The 25,075-nt window shown below is 38.5% G+C and overlaps 7 protein-coding genes across 9 annotated transcripts; 3 read left to right on the top strand and 4 right to left on the bottom strand.

Moving 5' to 3' along the window:
- Positions 1 to 30: 30 nt before the first annotated feature.
- Positions 31 to 9,883, top strand: Theg (Testicular haploid expressed gene). Its single transcript, XM_018017145.2, has 4 exons — positions 31 to 8,975; positions 9,050 to 9,149; positions 9,237 to 9,456; positions 9,522 to 9,883. The coding sequence occupies exons 1-4, from the start codon at positions 8,500 to 8,502 to the stop codon at positions 9,782 to 9,784; spliced, it is 1,059 nt and encodes a 352-aa protein (XP_017872634.1). The 5' UTR covers positions 31 to 8,499; the 3' UTR covers positions 9,785 to 9,883.
- Positions 9,872 to 12,158, bottom strand: Idh3b (isocitrate dehydrogenase [NAD] subunit beta, mitochondrial). Of its 2 annotated transcripts, XM_089471782.1 has the most exons (7): positions 12,090 to 12,158; positions 11,938 to 12,028; positions 11,707 to 11,754; positions 11,547 to 11,639; positions 11,374 to 11,490; positions 10,733 to 11,314; positions 9,872 to 10,667 (listed from the first exon to the last, which is right to left on the bottom strand). In XM_089471782.1, the coding sequence occupies exons 2-7, from the start codon at positions 11,977 to 11,979 to the stop codon at positions 10,437 to 10,439; spliced, it is 1,113 nt and encodes a 370-aa protein (XP_089327908.1). In that variant the 5' UTR covers positions 11,980 to 12,028; positions 12,090 to 12,158; the 3' UTR covers positions 9,872 to 10,436. The 2 variants fall into 2 exon arrangements, with proteins under 2 accessions (XP_089327908.1, XP_017872623.1); XM_018017134.2 differs by having other exon boundaries at positions 11,938 to 12,127.
- Positions 12,159 to 12,373: 215 nt separating this feature from the next.
- Positions 12,374 to 13,786, bottom strand: Trax (Translin associated factor X). The gene is made up of 3 exons (XM_018017181.2): positions 13,658 to 13,786; positions 12,724 to 13,550; positions 12,374 to 12,659 (listed from the first exon to the last, which is right to left on the bottom strand). The coding sequence occupies exons 2-3, from the start codon at positions 13,425 to 13,427 to the stop codon at positions 12,479 to 12,481; spliced, it is 885 nt and encodes a 294-aa protein (XP_017872670.1). The 5' UTR covers positions 13,428 to 13,550; positions 13,658 to 13,786; the 3' UTR covers positions 12,374 to 12,478.
- Positions 13,787 to 13,817: 31 nt separating this feature from the next.
- Positions 13,818 to 16,403, top strand: Cog2 (conserved oligomeric Golgi complex subunit 2). The gene is made up of 4 exons (XM_018017044.2): positions 13,818 to 13,958; positions 14,011 to 15,081; positions 15,138 to 15,823; positions 15,887 to 16,403. Exons 1-4 carry the CDS (start codon positions 13,872 to 13,874, stop codon positions 16,170 to 16,172), a joined length of 2,130 nt encoding a protein of 709 aa, XP_017872533.1. The 5' UTR covers positions 13,818 to 13,871; the 3' UTR covers positions 16,173 to 16,403.
- Hibch (3-hydroxyisobutyryl-CoA hydrolase) lies at positions 16,202 to 18,353 on the bottom strand. The gene is made up of 4 exons (XM_018017105.2): positions 18,106 to 18,353; positions 17,145 to 18,041; positions 16,646 to 16,917; positions 16,202 to 16,427 (listed from the first exon to the last, which is right to left on the bottom strand). Exons 1-4 carry the CDS (start codon positions 18,106 to 18,108, stop codon positions 16,421 to 16,423), a joined length of 1,179 nt encoding a protein of 392 aa, XP_017872594.1. The 5' UTR covers positions 18,109 to 18,353; the 3' UTR covers positions 16,202 to 16,420.
- An 87-nt stretch (positions 18,354 to 18,440) lies between these two features.
- Positions 18,441 to 22,051, top strand: Atg4b (Autophagy-related 4b). Of its 2 annotated transcripts, XM_018017077.2 has the most exons (6): positions 18,441 to 18,883; positions 19,054 to 20,041; positions 20,102 to 20,297; positions 20,359 to 20,435; positions 20,488 to 20,957; positions 21,012 to 22,051. In XM_018017077.2, the coding sequence occupies exons 2-6, from the start codon at positions 19,054 to 19,056 to the stop codon at positions 21,321 to 21,323; spliced, it is 2,043 nt and encodes a 680-aa protein (XP_017872566.1). In that variant the 5' UTR covers positions 18,441 to 18,883; the 3' UTR covers positions 21,324 to 22,051. The 2 variants fall into 2 exon arrangements, with proteins under 2 accessions (XP_017872566.1, XP_017872558.1); XM_018017069.2 differs by lacking the exon at positions 18,441 to 18,883 and having other exon boundaries at positions 18,917 to 20,041.
- Positions 20,103 to 24,812, bottom strand: Tmtc4 (Transmembrane O-mannosyltransferase targeting cadherins 4). The gene has a single exon (XM_018017056.2). It carries the CDS (start codon positions 24,810 to 24,812, stop codon positions 22,686 to 22,688), a length of 2,127 nt encoding a protein of 708 aa, XP_017872545.1. The 3' UTR covers positions 20,103 to 22,685.
- Between the last annotated feature and the right edge of the window lie 263 nt (positions 24,813 to 25,075).

Below are 25,075 nucleotides of genomic sequence, written 5' to 3'. Positions count from 1 at the left end.
AACAATAACTACAAATACCAGCAACAACAACAATAACAACTAAACCAACAACAATATCCGATCAATAACAACAACAACAGCAAACATAATAGCCAACAACAACAACAACAACAGCAAACAAACAAAATAGCAAACACAAAATTAAAAAACTACAAAAATCAAAATCAAAATTAATTTTTTTTTTCTAATTTCTAAACATGTTTCATTTCAATATTATTTTCAAAAAAGAAAAACCCTTACAAAAATTAAGAAATATAAAACAAACGGAAATCAATAAACAAAGCTGCCTTCACATTTACAAATTAAATAAATTGATAAGAGGAACGAGAAATTGTTAGCTAAAGCAAAAAAGAAAAAACAAAAAAATATATAAAAAGAGGAAGCACACAAAATAATAATAATAATACAAGAAACTTACGCAAAAACAAAATTCACAACAACAAAAACCACCAACAACAACAGCAACAAAAGACAGCCCATAAAATGTAAAAAAAAAAAAGATTTTAAGTTGATATAAAAAAAAATTTAAACAAAATTAAAACACATATAGATAACAAAATTATGATATATGAAAACAAAATTTTGATGTTTCGATGTTAAAAAAAAAATATTATAATAAATTTAACTAAATGTTTTAGGCCGTAAATTTATAAAAACAAAAACAAATTCCCATTCGATAAAATGTCTTGAAGTAATTTCCATACAACCATATATGTAAGTATATATGTATATATATATGTATATTTCTGTATGTGTGTGTCTTGATCCATTACGCGTATACCTCAATAACGAAACACACAAGATCATTTTGAGCAACTCTATATAAAATGTACTTATACACTCTACACACTCTTTACACAATATATAAAAACAAAGAAAAAAAATGAAAAAAAAAAAACAAAAACAAAAATTGAGGAATGTCTACTAAATACATATTTACACTTCAAAAAAGAAGAATAAGACAACTTTTTTGGTCAAAACACGCTCCCTACCTATCCCTCCCCCATTTGAGAGCTCTCTTGTTTCGAAAATTCTAGATGGGTTTTACTTAAATGTATGCGTAAATAAAAAGCAAAATCTCTATATATATATATATGTACCTAAACGAAGAAAAAACAAACATATTTTGTGTGCTAGCTAGTAAGTGTCAAAAAGAAGAAAATAAATAAATAAAAAAAAATTAAAATTAAAAAAATATTAATAACAAAAATTATATATACAACAAACACATGTATTTTTAAAGTTAAACGAAAACCAATATCAAAATTCTATTCAGCTGAAAAAAAAAATATTTAAATAAAACCAAAATTATTTATAATTTAAAGCATATTTATTGGCTAATCCTTAAAAATAAATTCGATGTGCATAAATGTTGTGGCTAGAAAAAAATACAAAATATATAATTCCAAAATTTCTATTGAGGCAAAAAAAGAAAGAAAAAAAAATATATTTATAAAAAAGCATATTTCGTATATTTAAAATATGAAGAGAAAAAAAAATGTAGTAAATTATTTGCATCACAAGAAATTGTTTAAAAGCAAACAAAAAATCAAATCGTATTTATTGCTAATTTAATTATATTTGAAGTATACATACATATTTATTATACATACATATATACACACATATATATGTATATAAATATATATATATAGACACACTATCTGTGATTAATAATCCAAAATTTTGAAGAAACTTTTTCTGACTAATGTTGGTTAGGCAAACAATGCATAAAAAAGTAAATAATTATTATAATAATATACAAAACAGATTACACACACACATACACACATATATAGAGAAAGCTATAAACTAATTGAACGATCGGATACAAATAATAACAACAAGAACAACAATAACAACAACAGCAATAACTACACAGATCAACAACTATAGAAAGCGAATTCTTGGTAGGCATATGGAGTATGCATGTCAAGCTATATACGATATAGGCCAAGATACCAGTAAACAATAGCAAAGGCAACAACTACAGCACATCACTAACAAAACAACAACAAAAATCATACAACAGTTCAGAGCAAATATAGTTGTACATATATTTTGGAAAATTTTTTACGCAAAACTAAAGAAAAAATGCAGTCTAAAAAAAACAAAATCAAAATGCAATGTAAACATTTTATAAAACAAAATTATACAAAGTAAAAACTAAAAAAAAAAAAATCAAATATTTTGTTTAAGACAAACAAACAAAAAATGCTAGAGAAAAGTAATGAAATCAAACTAAATCATAAAGAAATATAAAAAAATTTAAATTAAAATAAAATAAAGTGCAATTATACGGTTTATATGTATTAAGAAGCAAAAACAAAAAATTAAATTAAATTGTAAAAACAAAATCAGATTTGAGAAGTTTATGAAAAATGCATTTTGCTGCCTACTTCAAGGCGCGAGAAACCAGAATTGAATAAAGAAATACGAAATACAAAAACGTAAATGTAAATGAAACAAACGCAAACATATACATATACACACATATACACACAGACAGGTAAATGGGCATAGGAGTATAGTGAAAAGTAGAAGAAGATGAAAAAACAAGAGAAAAGCAAAGCAAGCCGTATGTAACTGAAATATGAAACCTTTTCCACTTGTTAGAAGAGAAAGGTTTTCGTCGCGTGAAGGAATAGGAATATAACAGCTTGAGAATGTTGAGAATTGTATAGAATTTTTGCATTTTCCAACCTGCCACGCCCCTTCAAAAACTAAAATAACAGGAGGATTCAAAACCGTCTCTTGGGTAGGTGGGTTGGGCGTGCAAAAACGCTCAGGTACGTGTTTTTATTTTTCGGAGAGAAAAAAGATTGATTACCCATACATTACTTATTCTTTGTTTACAACAAATTCATAGTTAATAATTGTATAAAAAAAAATAATAACAAACAGAAGATAATGGAAAAAAAAATTAAATCGATATACTTATTAATAATTATGAGTCTTAAATCTATATAAATATATATTATGTATATTTTAATTATTATTTTTTAATATTTTAAAAGTTTAGACTTTTGTTCAACATAAATCAAAATTTGCTGAATATAAGTGCATATACATAGTGTTTACGTTATTTACTACACACTCTATTATTTATATTAATAATTGCAACAACAACAACAAAAACAAAATAGGCAAATCAAAATTTTCAATTATTATTAACTATACAATAACTATATATATATATGCAGACCAACTGTTGTTTAGCCTTGATTTGTGTGTTTTGTATATATATATATATATATTAGTAAGCAATTCCCTTTTTGAAACAAACAAACAAACTATTTGTTGTTTTTTTCTTTCTTTTTTTTTTTAATTAATATTACAAACGGGCAAAAACACATTTGACTTATAGTGCAATTGTTTCAAACAAAACAAATATAAATATATCTATATAAATATTATATACTTTTATATGAATAACAACTGATATAATTTAACAGATTTCTTTGCAATACCAAGAAGTATATGTATGTATATGTAAACAGCAACAATTATTAATTTAACATCAAATTGAGAATCAAAAATCATTTTAAGTGCACATATGTGAACAATTTGTAAGACAAAGTCAAAGTCAGTTTACTCAATTCATTTATGCTAAACACAATAACTAAAAACGAGAAACCATTTCAAATTTCCAAGATTAGTTGTGCCAATCGGAAAACAGATGAAAAACTCTTTACTTGAGCGTTAGAATACAACCAAACAAATGCAAAGAACAGAAGAAACAATAGCCAAGACAAACAACCAACAACAACAAAAACAACAACAATAGCCCAAAATAATTGAACTAAAAATTGATCACATATATATGTATCAATATATATGCCAAGAAATCAAATGAAGAAGACAACAACAACAAATAAAAAAAACACACACACACAGCCTGACGTCGATTGTACTTTTCTTTTTTCTTCAAGCAAAAACCAATATAAAAACAAACAGTTTAATTAAACAATAGTACTACTCTAACTACAACAACTAAAATAGCAAACAGTAATAGAAATAGCCATAGCCACAAACAATTAACTATAAACCAATACAAACACACACACACACACAAAGACAATTATCAATTTACTAACAGCAAGCGAGAGCGAGACTTTTCCAAAAGAGTTTTTTTCCAATTGAATAGCAATAACCAATACAATAGCCACATAATTAAATGATCATACTATATACAATAGACAGGACAGCAAACAAATATTAAAAAAAAAAAAAAAAACAAAGAAAAAAGAAGCAGAACATGATGCGAGGCGAGCGCTGAGCTGAGCTGTTTGCTGCGCATGGCGTATACGCAATATATGTTGCGCATACGCCGAATGGCACCACACAAACTAAAAAACCAACAAGCTCAAAAGTAAATGAGAACAATTTTTATTTCAATTATCCACTATCAACTACAACATACAGTAAAATATAAATAAAATTACAACCACAAAAAACAAAAACAATAGCCCTAGCAGAACATATTAAGCATATTAATCCATTTAAAAAATAAAAATAAAATAAAATAGAAAACAAAAATCAGCAATAGATCTAAGTTATTGGCAAACAGATGACTGCATCGACTACTTTTTTTTTTTATATGATAAAAAAGTTTCTCGTTTTTAACAGCAAATATTTAGATTATTTTTAATACAACAACAACTGATGCAAGTACAATACAAAAAATAAAAATAACAAAAATTTTACTGAGCAAAATTCATTTATTTTTGCATTTACCGAAGCAAAAAAAAGATATATTATTATTATTTTTATACTTAATCACGAATGTGAAATGAGTATATCGGGTTTTTCTTTCTTGTGAAGATGAAAATTGTTTCACAGCCAATAAGCGTAACTAAATATATATAAAATGCATTATGATTAGCAATAGCCCATAAGATACAGATACAAATAAAACAAGAAAACAAAATATATATGTATGTATTTAGCATTAACAACAACAACAACATAGCAAAGATACACAACTTAAGCAAAGAAAACTTAAAAACAAATTTGACTACTAAATTCCATAGAAGTAATTTCGTTTTAATCAACTTTTCTCTTTTTCCATTATAATTTTTAGTTCTTTACAGCGAAACAAAAACAAAATGTTATATAAATATATTGAATAATTTGTCAAAATATTAATAAAAACATATATGATTTAAATATTGAAAAAAGAAAAAAAAAACTTAAGTAGAATTGAGTTAAGTTATATAATTAGATTTAAAAATTTGTTCAGCGTGCATAATTGTTATATACTATATATAAATTTATAATTACAGTTAGGTTTATGATTTTTCGTTATTTTTATTATTTACTTATTGTGTTTCATGATATATGAATGTATATATATCATATATGCTTACGCTGAAAATGTTTATGAATAAAAACAAAAACAAATATTTTAGTTAAACAGTTGAAGTTTTTTTAATTTCTAGATTTACTTTACGTTTTTTAACTCAGAGGCTTTTATTTCAAATTTTTGCTCTATGCTATATATACATATATATATGTATATCTATATATATTACACATAAAATGCAATAGTAATCTATCTTAGTACACTTATTCAAAATATACTTAACAATAGACCAAAGTAAATATTGACTCTGATGTGGCTTTACTATAGCTCGCAAATAACTGTTAGCTCTTTCATCTCGCTCCGAGCTAGAGCCTTCGGCTGAGCTCTTTGAGTTGGCCTCTTCGTCAGACGAACGTCTCTTATCACGAACGATCCGATGGCGAAGGAACTGGTTGAAGAACCGAAGAAATTGAAAGTTGCTCTCTGAGTGATTATCTGGGTGTCTATGCTCTATCATACAAAAAGGGTGAACAGTGATTTGAGAGCAATGGGATTTACCACTATCCAGAACAACTTCAATATTTGCTCCATTTTCACATTGAACAAAAATAGAGAAACAACAAGAAAATTGGCAAAGAATACAAGTAAAACACATTTGAGCATATTTAATTTACTTAAACTTGATTTTTTTGAACGTGTTTGAAAATGTTTTTGTGTTATTTTAACCCACGCGTAAATCAACAGCTCTTTGGATATCAAAAGTACTCTAGAACTGGTTACGAAGGCAAAACTAACAAAAACTAATAAAAATAAAATCTATCTATAAACAAAACTCAACAGCTTCAGGGACCAAAAAAAAAATAAAAAAAAAAAACAAAAACAAAATGAAAAGACAAAAACAAAAGATTTATTTAACAACTCGAGAAATCTTTGGAAAAGGAAATTTGAGGCATATCTACATCTCGATGGAACACTAATATGATATGCATATAGAAATGAAGAAGACAAATTTACGAAATATCTGGGCAAGCATTTCGAATATATATCAAAAACTAAAATATGCATATATGTGAAATTTATTCCGAAAAAACTGTAAAAAAAAAAAAACAAAAACAAACTTTGGTAATATAAATATATAAATATATCAAAAGCAAAAAACTATATATAAATCAATAAATGTCTGTGGAAAATATTTGGAATATTGAAATTTTAAGTGTAAGCAAGTCTTGTATACGATACGCAAGTAAAGAAAATTAAAATTTAAAAATTTGGGTGTTAAATAATCGTAAAGGAAAAGAAAAACATATTGATTTACATAGAAATTTATAATTTGGTAAAAATATTTTGGGTGTAAATAAATTATATATCAAAATATGTATGCTAGGTGGGTAAAAATGAAAGAAAAGAAGAAAAAAATTTAACAAATTAAATTAGCAAAATTTATGTGAACTTAGTAAATGGTAAATTCAAATTTATAATATATATACATATATATATACATATGTTTATGTATATTTGTGTATGTCTGCTAAAAAATTATAATATTATTAACTATTATCATGGACTTTGATTTACAAAACAAAAACGTTCTTCAGTTCTCACTGGAAAATTCAATGCCAAGTTCAATATTTACAGTTCGAAATCAATTTTCGAATGGGTATTCAAATGTTTAACAACCGAAACATTGTGTAAAAAATAATAGAAATTGCAAAGTATAAAACAACAACAACAGCAACATTTAGATTTATGTATATGAATGTGTACAACCAAAGGAGATATAATGGCAAAATCTACTAAAGACAAAACAATACTTACAAATGATAAACAAAACAAAATGAAAACCGAAACACACACAAACTATTAACTTGTAATGATGTGAACATGGAGCTCTCAGTATTTCAAAGAATACTGGCAATAAAAATTTAATAAAACAGTACGACAAAGAGGTTTTTATTCTATTTTGGCATGTTGCATTGCTCAGGATTTATACTCTTCCCGAAAGTAAAATGAGTATATTGGCCCTCTGCATTATCCGTCTTGCTGTCTGTCCGTTAGTCCGTATAAATTCGATTGAATCTTGAAATTTGGAACATTCCATCTACTCGAATTATAAAGTGTCAAGATTCGCCCAGTGCTATCGATTTTTGCAAATAAACTCTTTCTGGCTCTTATAGCTTCTGAGATCGTTCCCAGTGTACGAACAGAAAAAGCGATTAAATCCACTCAGCTCGTCGCCTTGATTGAGAATATGTGTAAGTACATACATTATGTCTCTCAGTCTTTCGGATGAAGAATAACTACAGAAGACCATTTAAGTTCTTTGAATGTATGCAGCAGTACTCATTCGGTATTTATATTTGTGAAAAACGAAGCTAGAATGATCGAAGCAGCAGCGAGTGCTCCCATTGGTTACTTAAATTTCGGCTGCAACGATCTCTACCTGGCTCCGTGCTCAGCATTTAAGAGCGACTTAGACTTTGAGTGAAAGTTGCCCTATATAAAGGGCAGCAACGGCAGCATTTCTTCAGTCGACCAGGCGTGGTGGGTAGTTAAGGACTTAGAGGAAAGACATAAAAGAAATAATAAGAGAAAATACATAAGAAATACTGCAGGAAACACTTAGAAAAAATATTTGGATTAAACACCGAAAAAATATTTCGAGGAAATACTTAGAGAAAATAATTAAAACTTGGAGAAAATACTTAGACAAAACAGACAGAAGAAATGCTTAGACAAAAACCTTAGAGAAAATACTTAGAGAAAATACATAGAACAAATACATACTGAAAATACTTGGAAGAAATACTAATTAATTGTTTTATCTAATCTTTTTAGTATTCGTATATTGCTAAATTATCGAATAGGCATTTCAAGTCACAGTTTTATGTACGCGCTCATGATTTCATTTCGAAGTCTGTCCCTTTTGTAGTTTGAAGCTTGACATGTTAAAGTAAATTTCAGTATTTTAAGTACATTAACGTAATCTCTGAGAGAAGATTGGAGTAGTTGTAGTTTAGTAGGCTTTGGAGATAAGCGAAGCTATTTAAATTCGTCTTAATATTCTTAAGCAGATGACTATAAATTTTCTGTAGCGCAACTAAAAAAATAAAAAAAAATACAAAAAAATCAACCATTTGGAATAGAAACGAAAATCAATAAAAAATAGAAAATTGCGAAACAAAAAATAAGGAAGAATGGCTCTAAAACGTTTGAAATGTGATCTCAGTCCAGAGTTGACGACCTGTCTGAAGCTCGCTGATAATGTCCGTCCGGATTGCTGTCCCATAATCAAGCGCATACCTTACGATGCAGAGTGTTTCCTCAGAGACATTGGCAAGGAGCTGAAGAAGCTGTACGAGCGTCACGCGCGCAGCTTTACGAAACGCAAACGTATTATGGAGCTGGCGGTGCCGCTGCGTCCAAGATGCCGCTACTTGCCCAAATGTGCGTGTCCATTCAAAAAGACAATCGAAATCGTACCAGCGGATCACCCCATCCATACACGCACCGATCAATTGGCACTGCCGACGGTTAGGCGCTTGCTTAGCCGTCGAGCCGATGCCATCGCGAACGGTGATATGATTGGCGAGGGCATCATTAATCGCTTGTTACGTTACAGTTATATGTCTTTGTACAGTCGCTTGTGCAATGTGCAGCCGTTGGAGAAACCGTGAGCATCTGACCAACTAATATACCCACCCATATTCTAGCTCGAATACTAATTTCAATTCGCATTCGAAACAGCAAAAAAAAGAAGAAGCTAACAGAGAAGCAAATGAAGATGAGGGAGATGAATATCGCACGACTCGCTAAACCGCGTAAACCGAAAGCCCCACCGCCACTGGTAAGTCAGATATATCAGTTATTATATAGGTATGCTTATCAAATATCAACTCATTTGATAACACTCTCACATTTATTTGCTTTGCAGGATCGGAAAAAGGGACAAATCGATCAGCGGCGTCTTAAGAAACTATCCCGTCCCAGGGTTATTATGGAGGATATCAAGCCTGAATGGGAGTTCACACCGGGCATGCGTAACTACAAAGCCTCGGATCGTGTTAAGACTTTGGCTGAGCCAGTGGATCGACCCAATGTGCACACCAATGAAAATCCTGGAAAAGTCTCACCCAATGCGCTCAAATACAAGCGTAAGCTCTAATCTTAAATATTTAGCCATATAACGATATTTACATTTGTCTGATGCCAACCACAGCGAGTGACCGCATTAAGGAGATGTCTCAGCCTCTGGCTAAGCACGAAGCCAATTTGGGTCCGGCCGATCTTAAGGACGATCCGTTTTCCATTTCGCCAAACGCATTAAAATACAAGATAACAACGCGCATGAAGGAGTTGGCCGAGCCAAAGGAGTTCGAGAATACGCATATCCGAGAGAATCCTTTTGCCATCTCACCTGCGGCACTCAAGGCGAAGGCCTCGCCGCGACTCATAGAACTGGCCAAACCCAAGGGCTCGTAAGCCCAAAAAACAATTTTGAGATATTTCGAAATGTTTTGGTGTTATTCATTCGGTTTTCTAAAGTTTGTATAATAAAACAATGTGAAATATTTTTCGTAATTAATTTTTTTCCATTGAGTATAATATAATTAACACAAATTTTTAAGTAATTTTGGTTTTATTTTCTGCATCTTTGCTCTCGCTTCACTTTGATTGTGTTTTTAATTTAATATTTTTTATTTTTGAATTTTGCATTTGCTTGTCATAAACTTAATGCTGCTTGCAAACATTCGAATCCGACTTGGATTTTTTGTTGTATAATACGTAATCACAAAATAATAAACAATACGGCCAATTTGTAAAACTAAAAAGTTTTGGGGTAAATGAATACGGGAGAAGGGGCTGGGCGGTTGGGCGGTTGGGCGAGGTAATTGTTCTAAACATAAATATTCGCCAGAAATAATACTCAAAGCATCAATTGAATTATGGAGGGAGGCAGAGGAGAAAATCATACTGAAAAATCAACTAAATATCAGAAATCATGTTTAACATTCTAATAATTTAGGCAATAACTGAAGAGTTTGGTGTCTATGCATGCGTACAATCCTTGGTTGGGGCAGCCACAGCCAACTGTTGTGGCCAATTGACCAGCTGAATTCGGCTCGAGAACGATCTAGTGCAGATTGGCAATAATGGCGCGCGTAAAGTCCTGAGTGGTAGATTGTCCACCCAAATCCTTGGTGCGTATCTTGCCGTCCTTGAGCACCTGGTTGATGGCATTCTGTATGACTTCGCTATAGGTTGGCAAATTGATGTGACGCAACATTTTTGTGCCGCACATTAGCATTGCCGTTGGATTCGCAACATTCTTGCCCACAGCCTGTGCGAAGATATGGCGTGCACCCTATAAAGTCAATAAGAAAAGATTGTTAAAGTGCTGTCCAACCACTTTGTATGTCAAGTGCTTACCGGCTCAAAGACCACTGCATCAGCCGAGTATGAAGCACCAGCAACGACACCAGCGCCGCCGACCAAGCCAGAGGCCAAGTTGTCGACAATGGCACCATACAGATTCGGGGTGACCATCACATCAAACTGATTGGGATTGGACACCATTTGCATGGTCGTATTGTCCACAATCATTTTATCGAGCTCGATACGTGGATACAGCTTCGAGACTTTCTCGCATGACTTCAAGAAGAGGCCATCGCCCAGTTTCATGATGTTGGCCTTGTGCACGGCAGTTACCTTCTTGCGGTTGTTCTTGGTGGCATAATCGAAGGCAAACTTGGCAATACGCATCGACTTCTTGGCAGTCACAATTTTCAGGCACTCCACGATGCCGGGCACCGACTCGTGCTCCAGGGCTGAGTATTCACCTTCCGTCTGTTCACGGATGATGACCGTATCGATGTTGTCATGGCGTGTCTTAACACCAGGCAAGCTGCGAACGTGCACCACATTTGCATATAAATCAAGCTCTGTGCGCAGTTTCATGTTAAGCGTCTGCAGTTCACCTTCATTGCTGTAATCAGGTGTAGCCAAAATACCCTATATATATGATACATACGAGATTAGTATCTATCTCTATAAAGCAGTTCGTAACTGACCTTAATGCAAACTTTGTTTTTGCGAATGGAGGCGACAACATCCTCAAGTTTGGCGCTTAGCACAGGATTGATTTCCGATAAAAAGAACGCCTCAAAGTCAACTGGCACATTTGCAGCCTGTGCGTAATAAAACGTTATTTTTACTTCCGGCTAATGGAGCATTTCTTTCTTACCTTGAAAACCTCTTGCAGTGAGTAGACCAATTCGGGTCCGACACCATCGCCGGGCACTAGAGTGCAAGTGGTTCTATTTGCACTATAGGTCTCCTATTAAAATCATAATTATTACATACGATTCTCTAAGGTAATATTAATTTTATATTTGAATACACACCGCACCACTAACCGCCGCTGACACATGTAGTGCGCGAACTGCGGCTGCCTATAAATAATAGAAGTATAATATAATAGTTAGTCATTATGCTAAGAAGGATGTGAGGATGTTAACCTCAAAAAAATATTGGCATCAGCACTTGACTTGGCTCCAAGTGCCTAAGCAACGGCTGCTGCAAAGAACTTGGCAAGTGTTTATGTAAGCACTTGGCAACCTCTCTTTGACGATTACCTGAAAGAAAGTGCGTCCCAAGGTTTTAGCCAGTATCGACATCCTGCTCGTTCGTTATTATATTCTGTTTATTATAGATAAACAAGTGGACCTAAACGTAGAATGTTAAAATTAATAATTTTACTTTGCGAAATTTTTGATTGGAAACCAACTGAACAGCTGACTAGGGATGCTATTAAAGTATCGAAAATCACATGTTGTCAATTACGATAAATATCCAGATATTATTTTTAGAATATTTTATTTCTTTGCACATTGCGTACATTAAGTAGATTAAAAGCTTGCGTTTATTTCTTTCTAAACTTAAGTATTGCAATAAGACAATAAGTAAATTACCTATACAATTAAATAACAGCTATCAGTTGCTATCGATAAGATTTGGAGATAAGCACATTGGTTCAATATCTCGATAGTCCGATCACTAACGTACATCACATTTAAACGTTTGCTGCAAATAATACATTTGCCGTATATTTTGAAAAGAATGATTACATATATTTTGCTTATAAGCTGCGAATGTTTGTTGAATCTATTTATCTATTTAAAAGAAACCCTCATCGGTTTCTTCTGCTGGCTTTTGATCAAAACTGGCGCATTTGGCTGCCTCGCCGCCACGCACCTTCACATTATAGCAGACATTTTCGGCCTTCAGCATGCTCTGCCGCATTGTCGTTATTTTACGCCATAATTCGCGGGCACGCTGACAGTTCAGACTGATATACCTGCAAGTGACAAAGAATTAGACATTAGTTTCCATTATGAAGGTGCACCCTGTGCTTAACACACCCTGTGTAAAACTGCTGCAATGCCCTGCAGGTCTCCATGCATGTGTCCGTATCCCCGCTGCCCAGTGAGTTGATGCAACGACGCATCAGCTCGCCAGTTAAATCCGAAACGCCCAAAATGTACTCAGTGGGATCGACGAAAAACTGGAATTTTTCCACAGCTTTGGCTGTTTCCTCTTCACCGGCCATTGACGAATCTCCCACGTCTTGCACGGGTTTCTCCTTCTCCGCCTCAACTTCATACTGCATAATCAACTGCAAGGCCGACCAGTCTGATATCGACTTTGAGTTCTCGCCGTTGTCCTCGTTGCACAAGTACTCCATATAGGTATACGCCTCAATGAACTCCTGCAAGCCAGGCGAGTATGCGGCACGAAACTGATAGACATCCTGATTGCGCAGCTCCAAGGCAATGGCTCGGAAATTCACCTCGATGAGCTTGTTCAAACGTTGTTGCGCTTCTTCAAGCACTTTGGCCTTGTTTTGCTTGCGCGAATCAATGGAATGCAAGAAAAATATTATGCGCTTCGATTCGATTGTAATGTCGCGGCTTAGTTTTATAATTCGCTCATGGCGATCGTGTTTGGCGTCCAATTCGGTCGCATAGCTACGAAACGCTTGCACAACGGGATTCTGCTCATCCAGCTGTGCTTGACGCTTGCGCGGTCCATTATTATTGTTACGATAGCCTGGATTTTTCGGCATGTTTGCAATTTGTTTATTTGTAAATAAAGCCGGCAAAAAAGTGATACGTCGATATGTAGTCTAGCGTTGCCACCTGTTTGTTTTTAAACTGAGCTGCCACTTTGCATACTTATTATGTACTATCTGAAATGTACCAACAATTTCTTAGGGGTTTAATGTCGCGCGTTGTATTAAAAAATAATAATAATAATAATAAAAAAAATAAATATGCAAACAGCTGTGTGGCTCACCTCAGAAGTACCAAAATCTGCATTAATTTATAAGCACATCCTTTCTCAAGTCGAACTACCTGATTTTGGTACATTTGTAAAAGTGTCAGCCCTTAAAATTAATCGTATTGCGTTTATCGACTGTGAAGCCAGATGTAGCTGTCAGCTGCTGCTTTTCGTTCGTGGCAATTGTTTTAAAATTGCTTTGATTCTATTACAAAGGCTTTAATCGACTATGCATGAGCCAGCAAGAAGACCATCAGTGGCCGGTGGCACAAGCACTGCTGAAAAGCTTTGCTTTGATAAAAATGAGTTCATGAAGGTTCGTATTGTGAATATTTTTCAAATTGTCCTTCAGCGCCTTTGGTTTAAAGGAAAATTTCTCCGTGGATGAGTTTCTACACAAGAATCGCAACGCACCTAGCCTGGAGCAGCTGCGCGACAACTTGGGCCTCTATCTGAAGGGTCTACGTGCCGCTATGATCGATCTCATCAACGAGGACTATGCGGATTTCGTTAATTTGAGTGCCAACTTGGTGGGTCTGGACCAAACCATCGACACTATACAACGCCCTTTGGAGCAATTTCGTTCAGAAATCGAGGGCATACACAGTTTAATTGAGGAAAATGTGGTTGAGCTGCGCAGTCAGCTCGAGGAAAAGCGTAAATTGCGTGAATTTCAACGCAGTTTGCAAAGCCTTAAGAAAGTATACGAGATTATGGAAAAGTTGCAGGAGTTGATAACGAACAAGCTAAGCGAAGACGAGCCCGCCCAGGCTGTTGACTTGGAGCGTGCTGCACTTGACCTGATACAGTTGAGATTCCATGAGAAACATTGCGACACTCAGCTGAGCAATTTACACAGATCCACAATTGAACAACTGGAGGAGCAAGTACATCAGGAATTACGTCGTTTCTTGTACACTTCACTGCAGCAGGCGAAGAACGGTGCCTCCGAGCACTTGGAGCGCTGTCTGCGCATCTACATCACACTCGATGCGTGTGACCGAGCAGAGCGCGCTTTTCGCGAAGATATTGTTGCTCCCTATATGAGCGCCATCATTGGCGAGCAACAGCTGCAGAATTCGCCACAGGGATTGGCTGGCATTTATAGCAAAGTATTGAATTTTATATCGCTGCATATGGCGGATCTGTTGCGTCTAACGCTTTACTCGGATAAGTTAAACGGCTTCAATTTTGTGGTCAACAGTTTTTGGGCAGATGTTGAGATGCGCCTGGAGCTGCACATGAATTCAATATTTGCACCAGGCAACTCGGAGGTGTTTTATGTGAAATACAAGTGCACACGCGATTTTCTGGCCAAGATTGAGGAGCTGCTGACGAGCCGCGGCGAAAAGGTAGTCTCCTCCTTCCGCCATCACAATCAAACCAAAAGCTTCGAGGCACGCTGGAATCTGCCCGTCTACTTTCAAATCTGCTTTCAGGTGAGTTGTGAATCTTATTTGAGAACTATATTCATATTTTGGCCTTTAAATTGCAGGAAATCGCCGGAAAATTCGAGGCACAGTTAGAGCCCCTGCTCAAAGATGATTCGCTGCAAGCCCATCCAGAGGGAGATGCCTATCACCTTATGCCCTTCAATGGTGCCAAAGAAGCGTTGACTCGCTGCTGGTCCGAGGGCGTTTATTTGTCGGAGGTATTTGCCAAATTCTACAAGCTCAATGTTCAGATAGTTTTGCGCCTCTCGCGCTGGATCCGAGATGTCATCAAGGAGGCCAAGAGCAGTAGCTACTCAAAGCCATACACACGGAATCAATTGCTAATTGCTTTATACACGGACACACGCCAATTGGAATCATATTTGCCGCAGTTGCAGCAGCTCATCATGCAGTCGGCGCCTGAGACCAAGAATCTAGCATTGTTCAGCAATGTCTTGGGCAAGTCCATAGCCGACTTGGTTGACACACTGGGCATGCACCTCACCAACATACAGGACACATTGAAGCAGCTGCTAATCACCGAATGCGGGGCAGACAATGTGCGACAAGTCAACGATCTGCCGCGTTTGTATCGCAAGACGAACCGTGAGGTACCGACTCGTTGCTCCAGCTACGTGGAGCAGATGCTGCGTCCGCTCAAGGCTTTTGCCGCTCAGCATGAGAAACAGCTGGGCACACTGGTGGTGGAGCAGATACTGGCCGAGGTGTGCAGCAACATAACCAAGGCGTAAGTAAAGAAAATTGAACACAAATGTATATCTATTATATTAATAATTCTCTTAACCCGTAGCTACTTCAATGTGGTTAGTGAGGTGCTGACATCTGTCCAGAAAACCGAGGAATCTTTGCGTCGTCTACGTAATCTCAAGAGTGGCGGTGCATCCAATTCACAGGGCAGCGGAAATGCATCCACTGCGGTATCGGATGACGATAAGATACGACTACAGCTGCGCGTCGATGTGGCCGCCTGGACTCTGGAACTGGGCAAACTAAACTTTAAACCCAAACAAATCGACAAACTCGTGGAGCTCTCCAACATGGTGGAGGAGAGCATCAAGTCGAAGGAGAGTGCTTAATGGAGGAATGTAAATCAAACAAAATCAGATTTGAAAATATTTACATGCTTCAATTTATTTACTGTTAACCGATTGCTAGTGTTTCTTTAGGCACAATATTTGTATATAGTTAAAAAAATTTTATAAAATATTTATATATATATATATATATATCGTATATGTAGATATATATATATATATATAAATTTTATGTATATCGTATATAAATGCATCAAATTTCACGTGAACTGTTGTCTGTTGGCCTTGATTTAGTCGCTGTTTGGAATAGAGATAAAAGAGATTACTCATCTATCAAAGATTGCTCATGCAAATCAATGTAAAATGCATGCTAAACTGTATAATAAACTCAATTTGTTTATGCATTAGCTATTGTAGAATGCGGGGCAGAGTGCAAAGAGAGGAAGACTTTGGGATAACTCAAGCAGAAATTGCGTGCTAGTAAAATTCTAAGCAAGCAGCAACAGCTTAATTACAGTTTGAGCTCCTCCGTGTCGGGCAACTTCTTGAAAAACCAGTCCAAATGCTCTTCGGTGACCTCGGACAACGTGGATGGTTGCCATTTGGGCTTCTGATCCTTGTCGATGAGCAGGGCGCGCACACCCTCCTTGAAGTCGGCGCGTGGCTCCAGGTGGCGCACGGCCAGGCGATATTCCATGATCAGGCACTGGGCCAGCGAAAGCTGGGCTCCCAGCTCCAACTGACGGAATGTTACCTTCAGCGAGGTGGGAGAGACTTTGCTAAGGATCTATAAATAAATAAATAAATAAATGATTCAATTAGCTTTTAGCATCGCTCGTTAAGTTAATATGCGAAACGTGGCATGCGCCACGAGGCGTTAATTGAATTTGTTTTTCTCTTAATATATAATATTTGTGTGTTATATAACACTGTCTAAATATTTATGCGTAGCGTACGTCAATTAGCAGCTGGATCGCACGACTCTTATCACCTATTTATGTACTAAACACTGACCTCCAGCTGTTTCTTTGCCCAATCACTGTCGTCAGTCCGCAAGCTCTCCAGTATCTCCTCCACGGAGCCGGCCGAGAAGTGCTTGTTGATCTGCTCCAGCACGGGCGTCAATGAGAACGGCTTTTCCGGCTTCGAGTGGAACTTTTCCAGTATCTCAGGCACATCATCGGCATCTGGGCAGTTGAGTAATGCAGTTTCCAATTCTGGAATTTTGCTGCTCTCGCAGTAGTGGGTAGCAATGCCAGCATAGTAGACATCGCCGCCGCGTAACCTATGACCCGTAAGACCCAAGTAGATACCTAGCTTGCCTTGCAGGCGTGGCAGGAAGTATGAGCCGCCCACATCAGGAAATAGCCCAATGGCCGTTTCGGGCATAGCGAACAGCGTGCGATCGGTAGCCACGCGATATTTACCATGGACACTGAGACCTACTCCACCGCCCATTGTAATGCCATCGATGATGGCAATGTAGGGTATCTTGTAGTTGCCGATCAGCGCATTCGTTGTGTACTCCTCGCGGAAGAAGCTCTTCGACTCATCCGTGGGTCCCGCATCAACCAGGGCGCGCACATCGCCACCCGCACAGAACGCCTTCTCCCCGGTGCCCTTGATGATCATCAAGGATTTGGACTTTTCACATTTTTTCAGATGTTTGTAGATCTTGCGCACCATCTCCAAATTGATGGCATTTAGGGCTTTGGGCCTGTTTATGATGATCATGCCCTTGTTAGATGACTCCGTGGCCAGCACGGAGGACGAGGAGAGGCGCGTGGAGTTTGCCATCGGCATGTTAATTGTTGTTATTTCTGTTAATCTCGCACCGGCGGCGCACAGCAATGGCAATCGGGTGTAGGTACGATGACCAAGAGTGTAGGCTAACCTTTGAATTGGATTTTGCTGTGGCGCGTTTTGGTTAGAATCTCATTAGAAATTTTATTATGTGTTCATTTGCATTATTTACCATTTTGAAATTAGTTTCTTTTTATTTTACTTTTCTTTTGCCCCTCCGCACAACGAGTTGCGCAATAACAAACAGAATCTTACGGTGTTGCCGTACGCAGCGATAAACGTTTAGAATACGATTACTGTGAGCTTTTGCGTATTTTAATTAAATTTTAAGTGGATTGCGATCCGTGATTATTCAACCGCAGAATAATTACAATTGCGCTGTATTTATACTAGTTGCAGCATTAAATAGAATGGTAATAACAAGTAGAGTTGCAGCACCCGAATGCAAGGTGGCAACTCTGTGGCTAAACGGAACAATGCAAGCGCATATAAAACGTTTATGCCATGATTTAGATTGTTGAAATTGTTAACGTAATGTTTGTGCTATGCATATTGAAGATCGATTTTGATGCAAATAAGAGAAAATATATAATTAAATTTAACCCTGATTTTTGCAAAATATATTACGTAAATTAAATACTATTTATGCAAATATAATATTAATAATAAAAGAAAGTATCAATATGTTTTATATTCGTGTATATAGTTAAATTCATATTGAAATGATATTCGAGAGTACATTATCCTCTCTTACAAACACAATCAATAAAATCAAGAACTGATAAAACGTAATCAGCTTGCATTTCCATTAATTGTGAGTTGGTGTGCATAATATAAACGTAAACAAAAGCTTATCGCGTTTGGCGTGCGTGTAAACCTATTAATACGAGTACAAGCACGCAGAAAACTAAAGCTTAACTTTATCATTCTCATATTTAAACAAATAAACGGTGAGTAAATATCGGTAATCAGCACCACAAGGTAGCAGAATGCCTATGATTCAGTGGGGTAAGAGCCAGCGAGTGGCTCACATTGAATTGTCTGTGCGATGCCATCGTTCTTTAAATTGTCGAAAATACGTACAAAGCGCCGTCGCTCATCCGTTTCCAAATCCAAACAGATGAACTATGATGCACTGCTCTCACAGTTGACCGACGACAAGCTGGTAATCTACGACAGCAGAGCCGAGGTGGGTGGTGGTGCCGCTGGCACGGCCGCCTCCCTTGTCGAAGGCGACGTTCAGGATGGCGCCATCGAGGAGGAGCAAGCAGCGCCCATACAAACAATACACCACAGGGCATTAGTTGCTCCGGGAACGACTGCTGCGTCAGCAACGGCCATGGGCACGACACCTGCAACAAGTGCAAACCTCAACCCAAAATTGGAAAATGCTGCGACAGCGACTCCACAGCGCAAAATATCGACGTCATCACGTTTCATGAATGCGTTTACTCAGCTTTATAGCGGCAATAGCAGCAGCAATACCAACAACAACAGCAACAATAACAGCCATAGCAACAACCACAGCGCTGGTCACGTGGAGCTGCATAGCGATGATCCCGATCTGGCGGCAAATCGCACACCGACCAAGGGCATGGAATCCAAGCTAGTGGCCATGTGGCATAATGTCAAATATGGCTGGACGGGAAAAATGCGACAAACAAGCTTCTCAAAGGAGCAGCCCGTCTGGCTGCTTGGGCGTTGCTATCATCGACGCTACACCCCTCCCGTCAGCATGGAGAACTCCACCACAGAGATTACTAGCGGTGCTGATACCCCGCCGGATAATGCCACATCGGCGTTTGATAGCATTCAAGCAACAACCGCTACTCCGTCGTCCTCCATAAATCCGCAACAAATCGATGAGATTGTTGTGCCCCAAGAGCTGGGCATGGATGCGGCCGAAAATCAACTGGCCGAAAGTCCGTGGGAGGAGGGCATTGAGGGTTTCCGTCGTGATTTCTACAGCCGCATCTGGATGACCTATCGGCGTGAATTCCCCACTATGAATGGCTCCAACTACACCTCAGACTGCGGCTGGGGCTGTATGCTGCGGAGTGGCCAAATGTTGTTGGCTCAGGGTCTCATTTGTCACTTTTTGGGTCGCAGTAAGTGCGAGTCTGTTGCTACAGTAAACACTGCTAATTGGGTACTTTGCTTTCCGACAGGCTGGCGCTACGATGCGGAATCGCAGCTGCATTCCACATACGAGGATAATATGCATAAAAAGATAATCAAGTGGTTTGGCGACAGCTCCTCAAAAAACAGTCCTTTTTCCATCCATGCGCTGGTGCGCCTCGGCGAGCAGCTGGGCAAGAAGCCAGGCGATTGGTATGGTCCCGCCTCAGTCTCCTATTTATTAAAGTGAGTGGTGGATCTATATTGCAGGAGGTTTCATTAATGCTATATTCCATTTATTATGCAGACACGCCTTAGAGCATGCCGCTCGAGAAAATGCCGACTTTGACAATATAAGTGTCTACGTGGCCAAGGATTGCACCAGTAAGCTGTACTCTACACACTCCGTATCCATTATTAATCGCCGCGTTTACAGTTTACATTCAAGACATTGAGGAGCTGTGCAGCATACCGGAGCCGGCTCCCAAGCCTCATGTGCCTTGGCAGCAAGCGAAACGCTCGACCAGCGATGCGCCCAAGCCTGACCAACATTGGAAATCTTTGATTGTCCTGATACCACTACGTTTGGGCACTGACAAACTGAATCCCGTTTATGCGCACTGCCTGAAGCTCTTGCTCAGCACGGAATACTGCCTGGGCATCATTGGCGGCAAGCCCAAGCATTCGCTGTACTTTGTGGGCTTCCAGGAGGACAAATTGATACATCTGGATCCGCACTACTGCCAGGAGATGGTGGATGTTAACCAAGAGACTTTCCCCATGCACTCGTTTCACTGTAAATCGCCACGAAAACTGAAGTCCACCAAGATGGACCCAAGCTGCTGCATTGGTTTCTATTGTCCTACCAAAACAGATTTCGATAGCTTTGTGGAGAGCGTGCAATTGGTGAGTCAAGCTGACGCTAACTAAGGGCAATATATAATCCTTTCTTTTATTCAGTATTTGCATCCCATGCGTTGCGCTTCTGGCGTTACCCAGGACAAATCAACGGCACCAGCAGCTCAATCCCAATCTCAAGCCCAGCAACCGCCTCAAGTGGACCCGCCCGAGATGAATTATCCGCTGTTCACGTTCTCGCGTGGTCGCTGCCTGGATCATGCACGCGATGAGATGAGCGACTCGCTCTATAAGCCCCTCATATCGCAAGTGGCCGCCTTAGCCCACGAACTGGAGGGCATTGCTCCACAGCAGTTGCATGGCTACGAACATGATCCGGATGACAGTGAAAGCGAGGAGTTTGTGCTGCTTTAAGGCAGCCATTTGATACACATATACTATCTATATACAAATAGAAATAAGTCTTGAATGCCCTCTCTAGATCTTCCCCTGTTACCCTGATGCGCAGCCTCAGTAACTGTGTGAACTGTGTTATATTCTTTTCATTGCTTTATTATTATTCTGATTATGATTAGCTATTGTAATTTTGCGTTTATTGTTAGGTAGGCCGTCTCGCCGTTGCTCGCTCGCTAGCTTGCCCAAAACTAAGTAAAACCGACGTGCATCTCAACTTCAAAGACTTTGTTAATATACAGACACTCCCATACACACACATATATATACATGCATATATATATATATTTATAAATTGCACATTTGCCTATTATATTTTATTCTTTGTGATTATTTTCAATTTGCAACCTTTGTTCAAATTGATTTCATTTTTTTATATCCTCAACACGTTTTGTGCTTCACTCTGATTATTGCTATATATATTATTATTTCCTATATATGTATAAATAGTTTATGTAATTCTCGGTATTATTATTTTGTAATGCGATTACTGTATGGAATTGAAGTGTAATTAATCAACGGTGTAACAAGTGTTTCGCTGCTCTCGAAAGTATTTTATTTGTAGTCCCATGTCTTAGATTGTAATTAAATTATGTTTTGTCTCCTAGTGGTTCCTTCATTATTTAGTTATAAACATTAATTGTAAATACCCTTGCGAATGAATAAATAAATCTAATAGTAAATACATATATAGAGCTTAATGTTTAATTTAAATATTATATCTATCAACTTAATCTAGTTTCATAGAGTGAGTGTGGAACATTCAAGTTGATTGAGTTCTCTAGGTGTTAAGTTCGAAGATATGATATGGATGACATGTCAGAGTCATAGATAGTGTTGATAAGGCAGGCAGCGTGAACGGCTCATCAGAAATACAAAAATGACTAGTTCATTAAAAAAATATTACCAATCTATTTAGGGGGTTTACGCGCTTGATGAACTGCTGTGTGACACATTCGTTGATAAAGAGAAACTGAGATTATGGAAACATATTTTTGGACATAGATATATAGATCCATTTGAGGTTTTTGTTCTTCTTTGTTGTTGCTTTGTAAATCTTTTACTGACTGTAAAAATAATATCAGTATTTAAAAAAGAGATTCCTTATATAAGATATATATAAATGTCTTAGAAGGATCGTCGAACAAAAATTTGTAAAAATATAAATATATATAAAGTCATAAAATTGCTTTAAAAACGTTTCAAAATAGTTCCCTTCCCCTATATTAAGATATTGGATTGCTTTTGGATGAAGTTGGATGAAACTTACAGCTATGACCAGATGTCTTTAACTTAGAGTAGGGTTTCCTTTTGGAAAAGCCCTTATTGCTGTGATTCCTTAGGCGTCTCGCGATTCAAGCGTTTCAGGAGTTTGCCGAGATTATCTCGCGCTGTTGTCGCCCGCGAGGAATTAATACTAATGGCAGTCTGATAGCACTCGATGGCTTCCTCCAGCTTGTCCCAGCGATGATAGAGCACACCGAGATTCGTATGATACAGCATGTTCCGTGGCTCCAATTCAATGACCTGTTTGTACAGTGCCTCTGCCTCCAGATAGTGCTTCAGCTTGCCGAGAACATTCGCACGTATAAACAGAATGCTCGGCTCATTGGGCAGTTGGGTCAGCGCCTGGGCGGAGATTCGTAGCGCATCCTCGTACATGCCACGGTTATCCAACATGGTTAGAATATTGGCCCAAGCTTTAGGCTGTCGCGGATTAATGGCAACGGCATGCTGCCAATGATGCAGTGCTTCGCCGTATTGATGCTGCTCCAGAAACAGATTACCCATGTTGTAGTAGCAGACGGCATAGTCAGAGCGATACTTGAGGGCCTGTCTATAGCTATCCAGCGCCTGGTCGTATTTCTTTTGCGCCGACTGCACGATGCCCAGATTCATCCAGGCCACGGGAAAGGCGGGATAGGCAGCCAAGGCAGCACGTATGTACTTCTCAGCTGTCTCCAATTGCCCATACTCGCGATAGAGATTGCCCAGATTCATCAGCGCCGACTCGTACTCCGGATAGAGCTCGACAGCCTTCAGATAGTGATGGAAGGCACGGCTGCTGTTGCCATTGTCCGTGGCCAGCCGCGCTATGTTGTAGTGCACCTTGGCATTGTTGGGGCACACCTGCAGCGCCGAGCTGAACAGCTGCTCCTCGTTTAACCACTCGGCCGCCCGTTGCCTTGTGCGCAGCATAAACACGGCAAAGAGCAGCATGAGAAGCGCCTGCAGAGCCACACGGCAATATCTGTTGCCCGCATAGTTTTTATAGCAGTAGAGGAAGCCGTAGACGGACACCAGGCAGAAGCCAATCGATGGCACATACAGTGTGCGCTCCGCAATGACAAATCCAACACGGATGATGCCGGATGCGGGCAGAAATGGAATAACCATCAATGCCAAACCGAGCATGAGGCCTGCGAGTCGTCGAAAGTTCATGAGGGAGACAATGAGGAATGAGTAGAAGGCAATGACGCCTTGCAGACGCATATCCCAAATGCTGGTCACCAGATTGATGCAGCCCAGCGCCCAGTCAAAGCACAGCCACTGTGGGCATAGCATCAGCCAGAAGTTCACCACGTACAGGTACTGCTGCGACAAACCTCGCGTGAGCAGCTGCTCGTTGTGTGCTATTGGATTATCCACAGGCTTGAATTCCGGCGCCTCGAAGTTTTGCCACCAGAGGCGCAGGAGCAGCAGCGAGAGCATGCCGCATATATAGCACAGGTAGCGCAGACGTGAGGTGATCACTCGCTGCTGTAGCTTCAGCGGCAGCATATAGGTGCCATTCTGAAAGTAGTCCAGCATAATGCAGCATAACGGTATTGTAATGGCAGACTCCTTGAACAGCATGCCCACTGCCGTAAGCAACAGAATGAGAATAACGCTGCTGCCACCTGGCTTATCTGCGCTGGCGACTGTTAGGAGCAGACAGAGCAGATGTATGAGTCCAAACATAAGCTCCGCTCGGCCCACTACGCCGGATACGGCTTCTGTGTGCACCGGATGGGCGGCAAACAGTGCCGCTGATAGCGTCGCCCATCGTTCAATGTCAATGTCCTCCACATACAGCGAGCGTACAAGGCGCCACATGAGCAGCGTATTGACGCAGTGCAGCAACAGATTGAGAAACTTCATGTGCGCAGCATTCAGGCCAAGTAACGCGTATTCGTAGTGGAACATAAGCGTTGTCAGCGGCCGGAAAGATTTGTGTGAATCCGCGCTTAGGAGCGGTGCACCCCAAAAGTCGTGACTGAAGATCGCCGTCCAATTGGTGGGCAACGAGTTGACATTTTTGTTCTTCACTATGGCAACGGTGTCATCGAACACAAATTTGGCACCGCTCAGGCCGCCATAGCCATAACAGACCAAACACAACAGCACCAATATCGACTGGCACACCAGGCTGTGTAGCGTTGAGCTTTGCCGCAGATCCAGGCTAGCCATGTTCTTCGCTAAATGCACTGCACACTTTTCTTGTCCTTAACTAATTTAACTCATCCCTTTTGACCACGCAGTTTGTATACATCGCTAGTTGAGCGGGGATGTCTACCCACTGGCAGCCGTAAGCGCGACTTTGGCCATTCACATGTCATCGTCGGAGTCAGCTGTATCATTAGCAGTGCAAATCAAGTAAGCAGTTGCAGAATTACATTTTCGCATATATATATTTAACTAATATAAATAAAATACAATAAATTAATTGAATA

Source organism: Drosophila arizonae, chromosome 2 (assembly GCF_054131065.1).
Source record: "Drosophila arizonae isolate 15081-1271.41 chromosome 2, UAZ_ARI_1.0, whole genome shotgun sequence".
Lineage (NCBI taxonomy): Eukaryota > Metazoa > Arthropoda > Insecta > Diptera > Drosophilidae > Drosophila > Drosophila arizonae.
This window is presented reverse-complemented; position numbering and strand designations above follow the sequence as displayed.

What these genes read in the sequence shown, in the direction of transcription:
- Theg (XM_018017145.2), top strand. Translation starts at nt 8,500, where the DNA reads ATGGCTCTAAAACGTTTGAAATGTGATCTCAGTCCAGAGTTGACGACC. An exon ending in GTGCAGCCGTTGGAGAAACC is followed by an intron (nt 8,976 to 9,049) that starts GTGAGCATCTGA and finishes CATTCGAAACAG; the next exon opens with CAAAAAAAAGAAGAAGCTAA. An exon ending in CGAAAGCCCCACCGCCACTG is followed by an intron (nt 9,150 to 9,236) that starts GTAAGTCAGATA and finishes TTTGCTTTGCAG; the next exon opens with GATCGGAAAAAGGGACAAAT.
- Idh3b (XM_089471782.1), bottom strand. Translation starts at nt 11,979, where the DNA reads ATGTCGATACTGGCTAAAACCTTGGGACGCACTTTCTTTCAG. An exon ending in CAGCGGCGGTTAGTGGTGCG is followed by an intron (nt 11,640 to 11,706) that starts GTGTGTATTCAA and finishes TGATTTTAATAG; the next exon opens with GAGACCTATAGTGCAAATAG. An exon ending in CACTGCAAGAGGTTTTCAAG is followed by an intron (nt 11,491 to 11,546) that starts GTAAGAAAGAAA and finishes TATTACGCACAG; the next exon opens with GCTGCAAATGTGCCAGTTGA.
- Trax (XM_018017181.2), bottom strand. Translation starts at nt 13,427, where the DNA reads ATGCCGAAAAATCCAGGCTATCGTAACAATAATAATGGACCGCGCAAG. An exon ending in TTGCAGCAGTTTTACACAGG is followed by an intron (nt 12,660 to 12,723) that starts GTGTGTTAAGCA and finishes TGTCACTTGCAG; the next exon opens with GTATATCAGTCTGAACTGTC.
- Cog2 (XM_018017044.2), top strand. Translation starts at nt 13,872, where the DNA reads ATGCATGAGCCAGCAAGAAGACCATCAGTGGCCGGTGGCACAAGCACT. An exon ending in ACTTTCAAATCTGCTTTCAG is followed by an intron (nt 15,082 to 15,137) that starts GTGAGTTGTGAA and finishes TTTAAATTGCAG; the next exon opens with GAAATCGCCGGAAAATTCGA. An exon ending in TGCAGCAACATAACCAAGGC is followed by an intron (nt 15,824 to 15,886) that starts GTAAGTAAAGAA and finishes CTTAACCCGTAG; the next exon opens with CTACTTCAATGTGGTTAGTG.
- Hibch (XM_018017105.2), bottom strand. An exon ending in GGGCAAAGAAACAGCTGGAG is followed by an intron (nt 16,918 to 17,144) that starts GTCAGTGTTTAG and finishes ATTTATTTATAG; the next exon opens with ATCCTTAGCAAAGTCTCTCC.
- Atg4b (XM_018017069.2), top strand. Translation starts at nt 18,982, where the DNA reads ATGCCATCGTTCTTTAAATTGTCGAAAATACGTACAAAGCGCCGTCGC. An exon ending in TCAGTCTCCTATTTATTAAA is followed by an intron (nt 20,298 to 20,358) that starts GTGAGTGGTGGA and finishes TTTATTATGCAG; the next exon opens with ACACGCCTTAGAGCATGCCG. An exon ending in CGTGGCCAAGGATTGCACCA is followed by an intron (nt 20,436 to 20,487) that starts GTAAGCTGTACT and finishes CCGCGTTTACAG; the next exon opens with TTTACATTCAAGACATTGAG.
- Tmtc4 (XM_018017056.2), bottom strand. Translation starts at nt 24,812, where the DNA reads ATGGCTAGCCTGGATCTGCGGCAAAGCTCAACGCTACACAGCCTGGTG.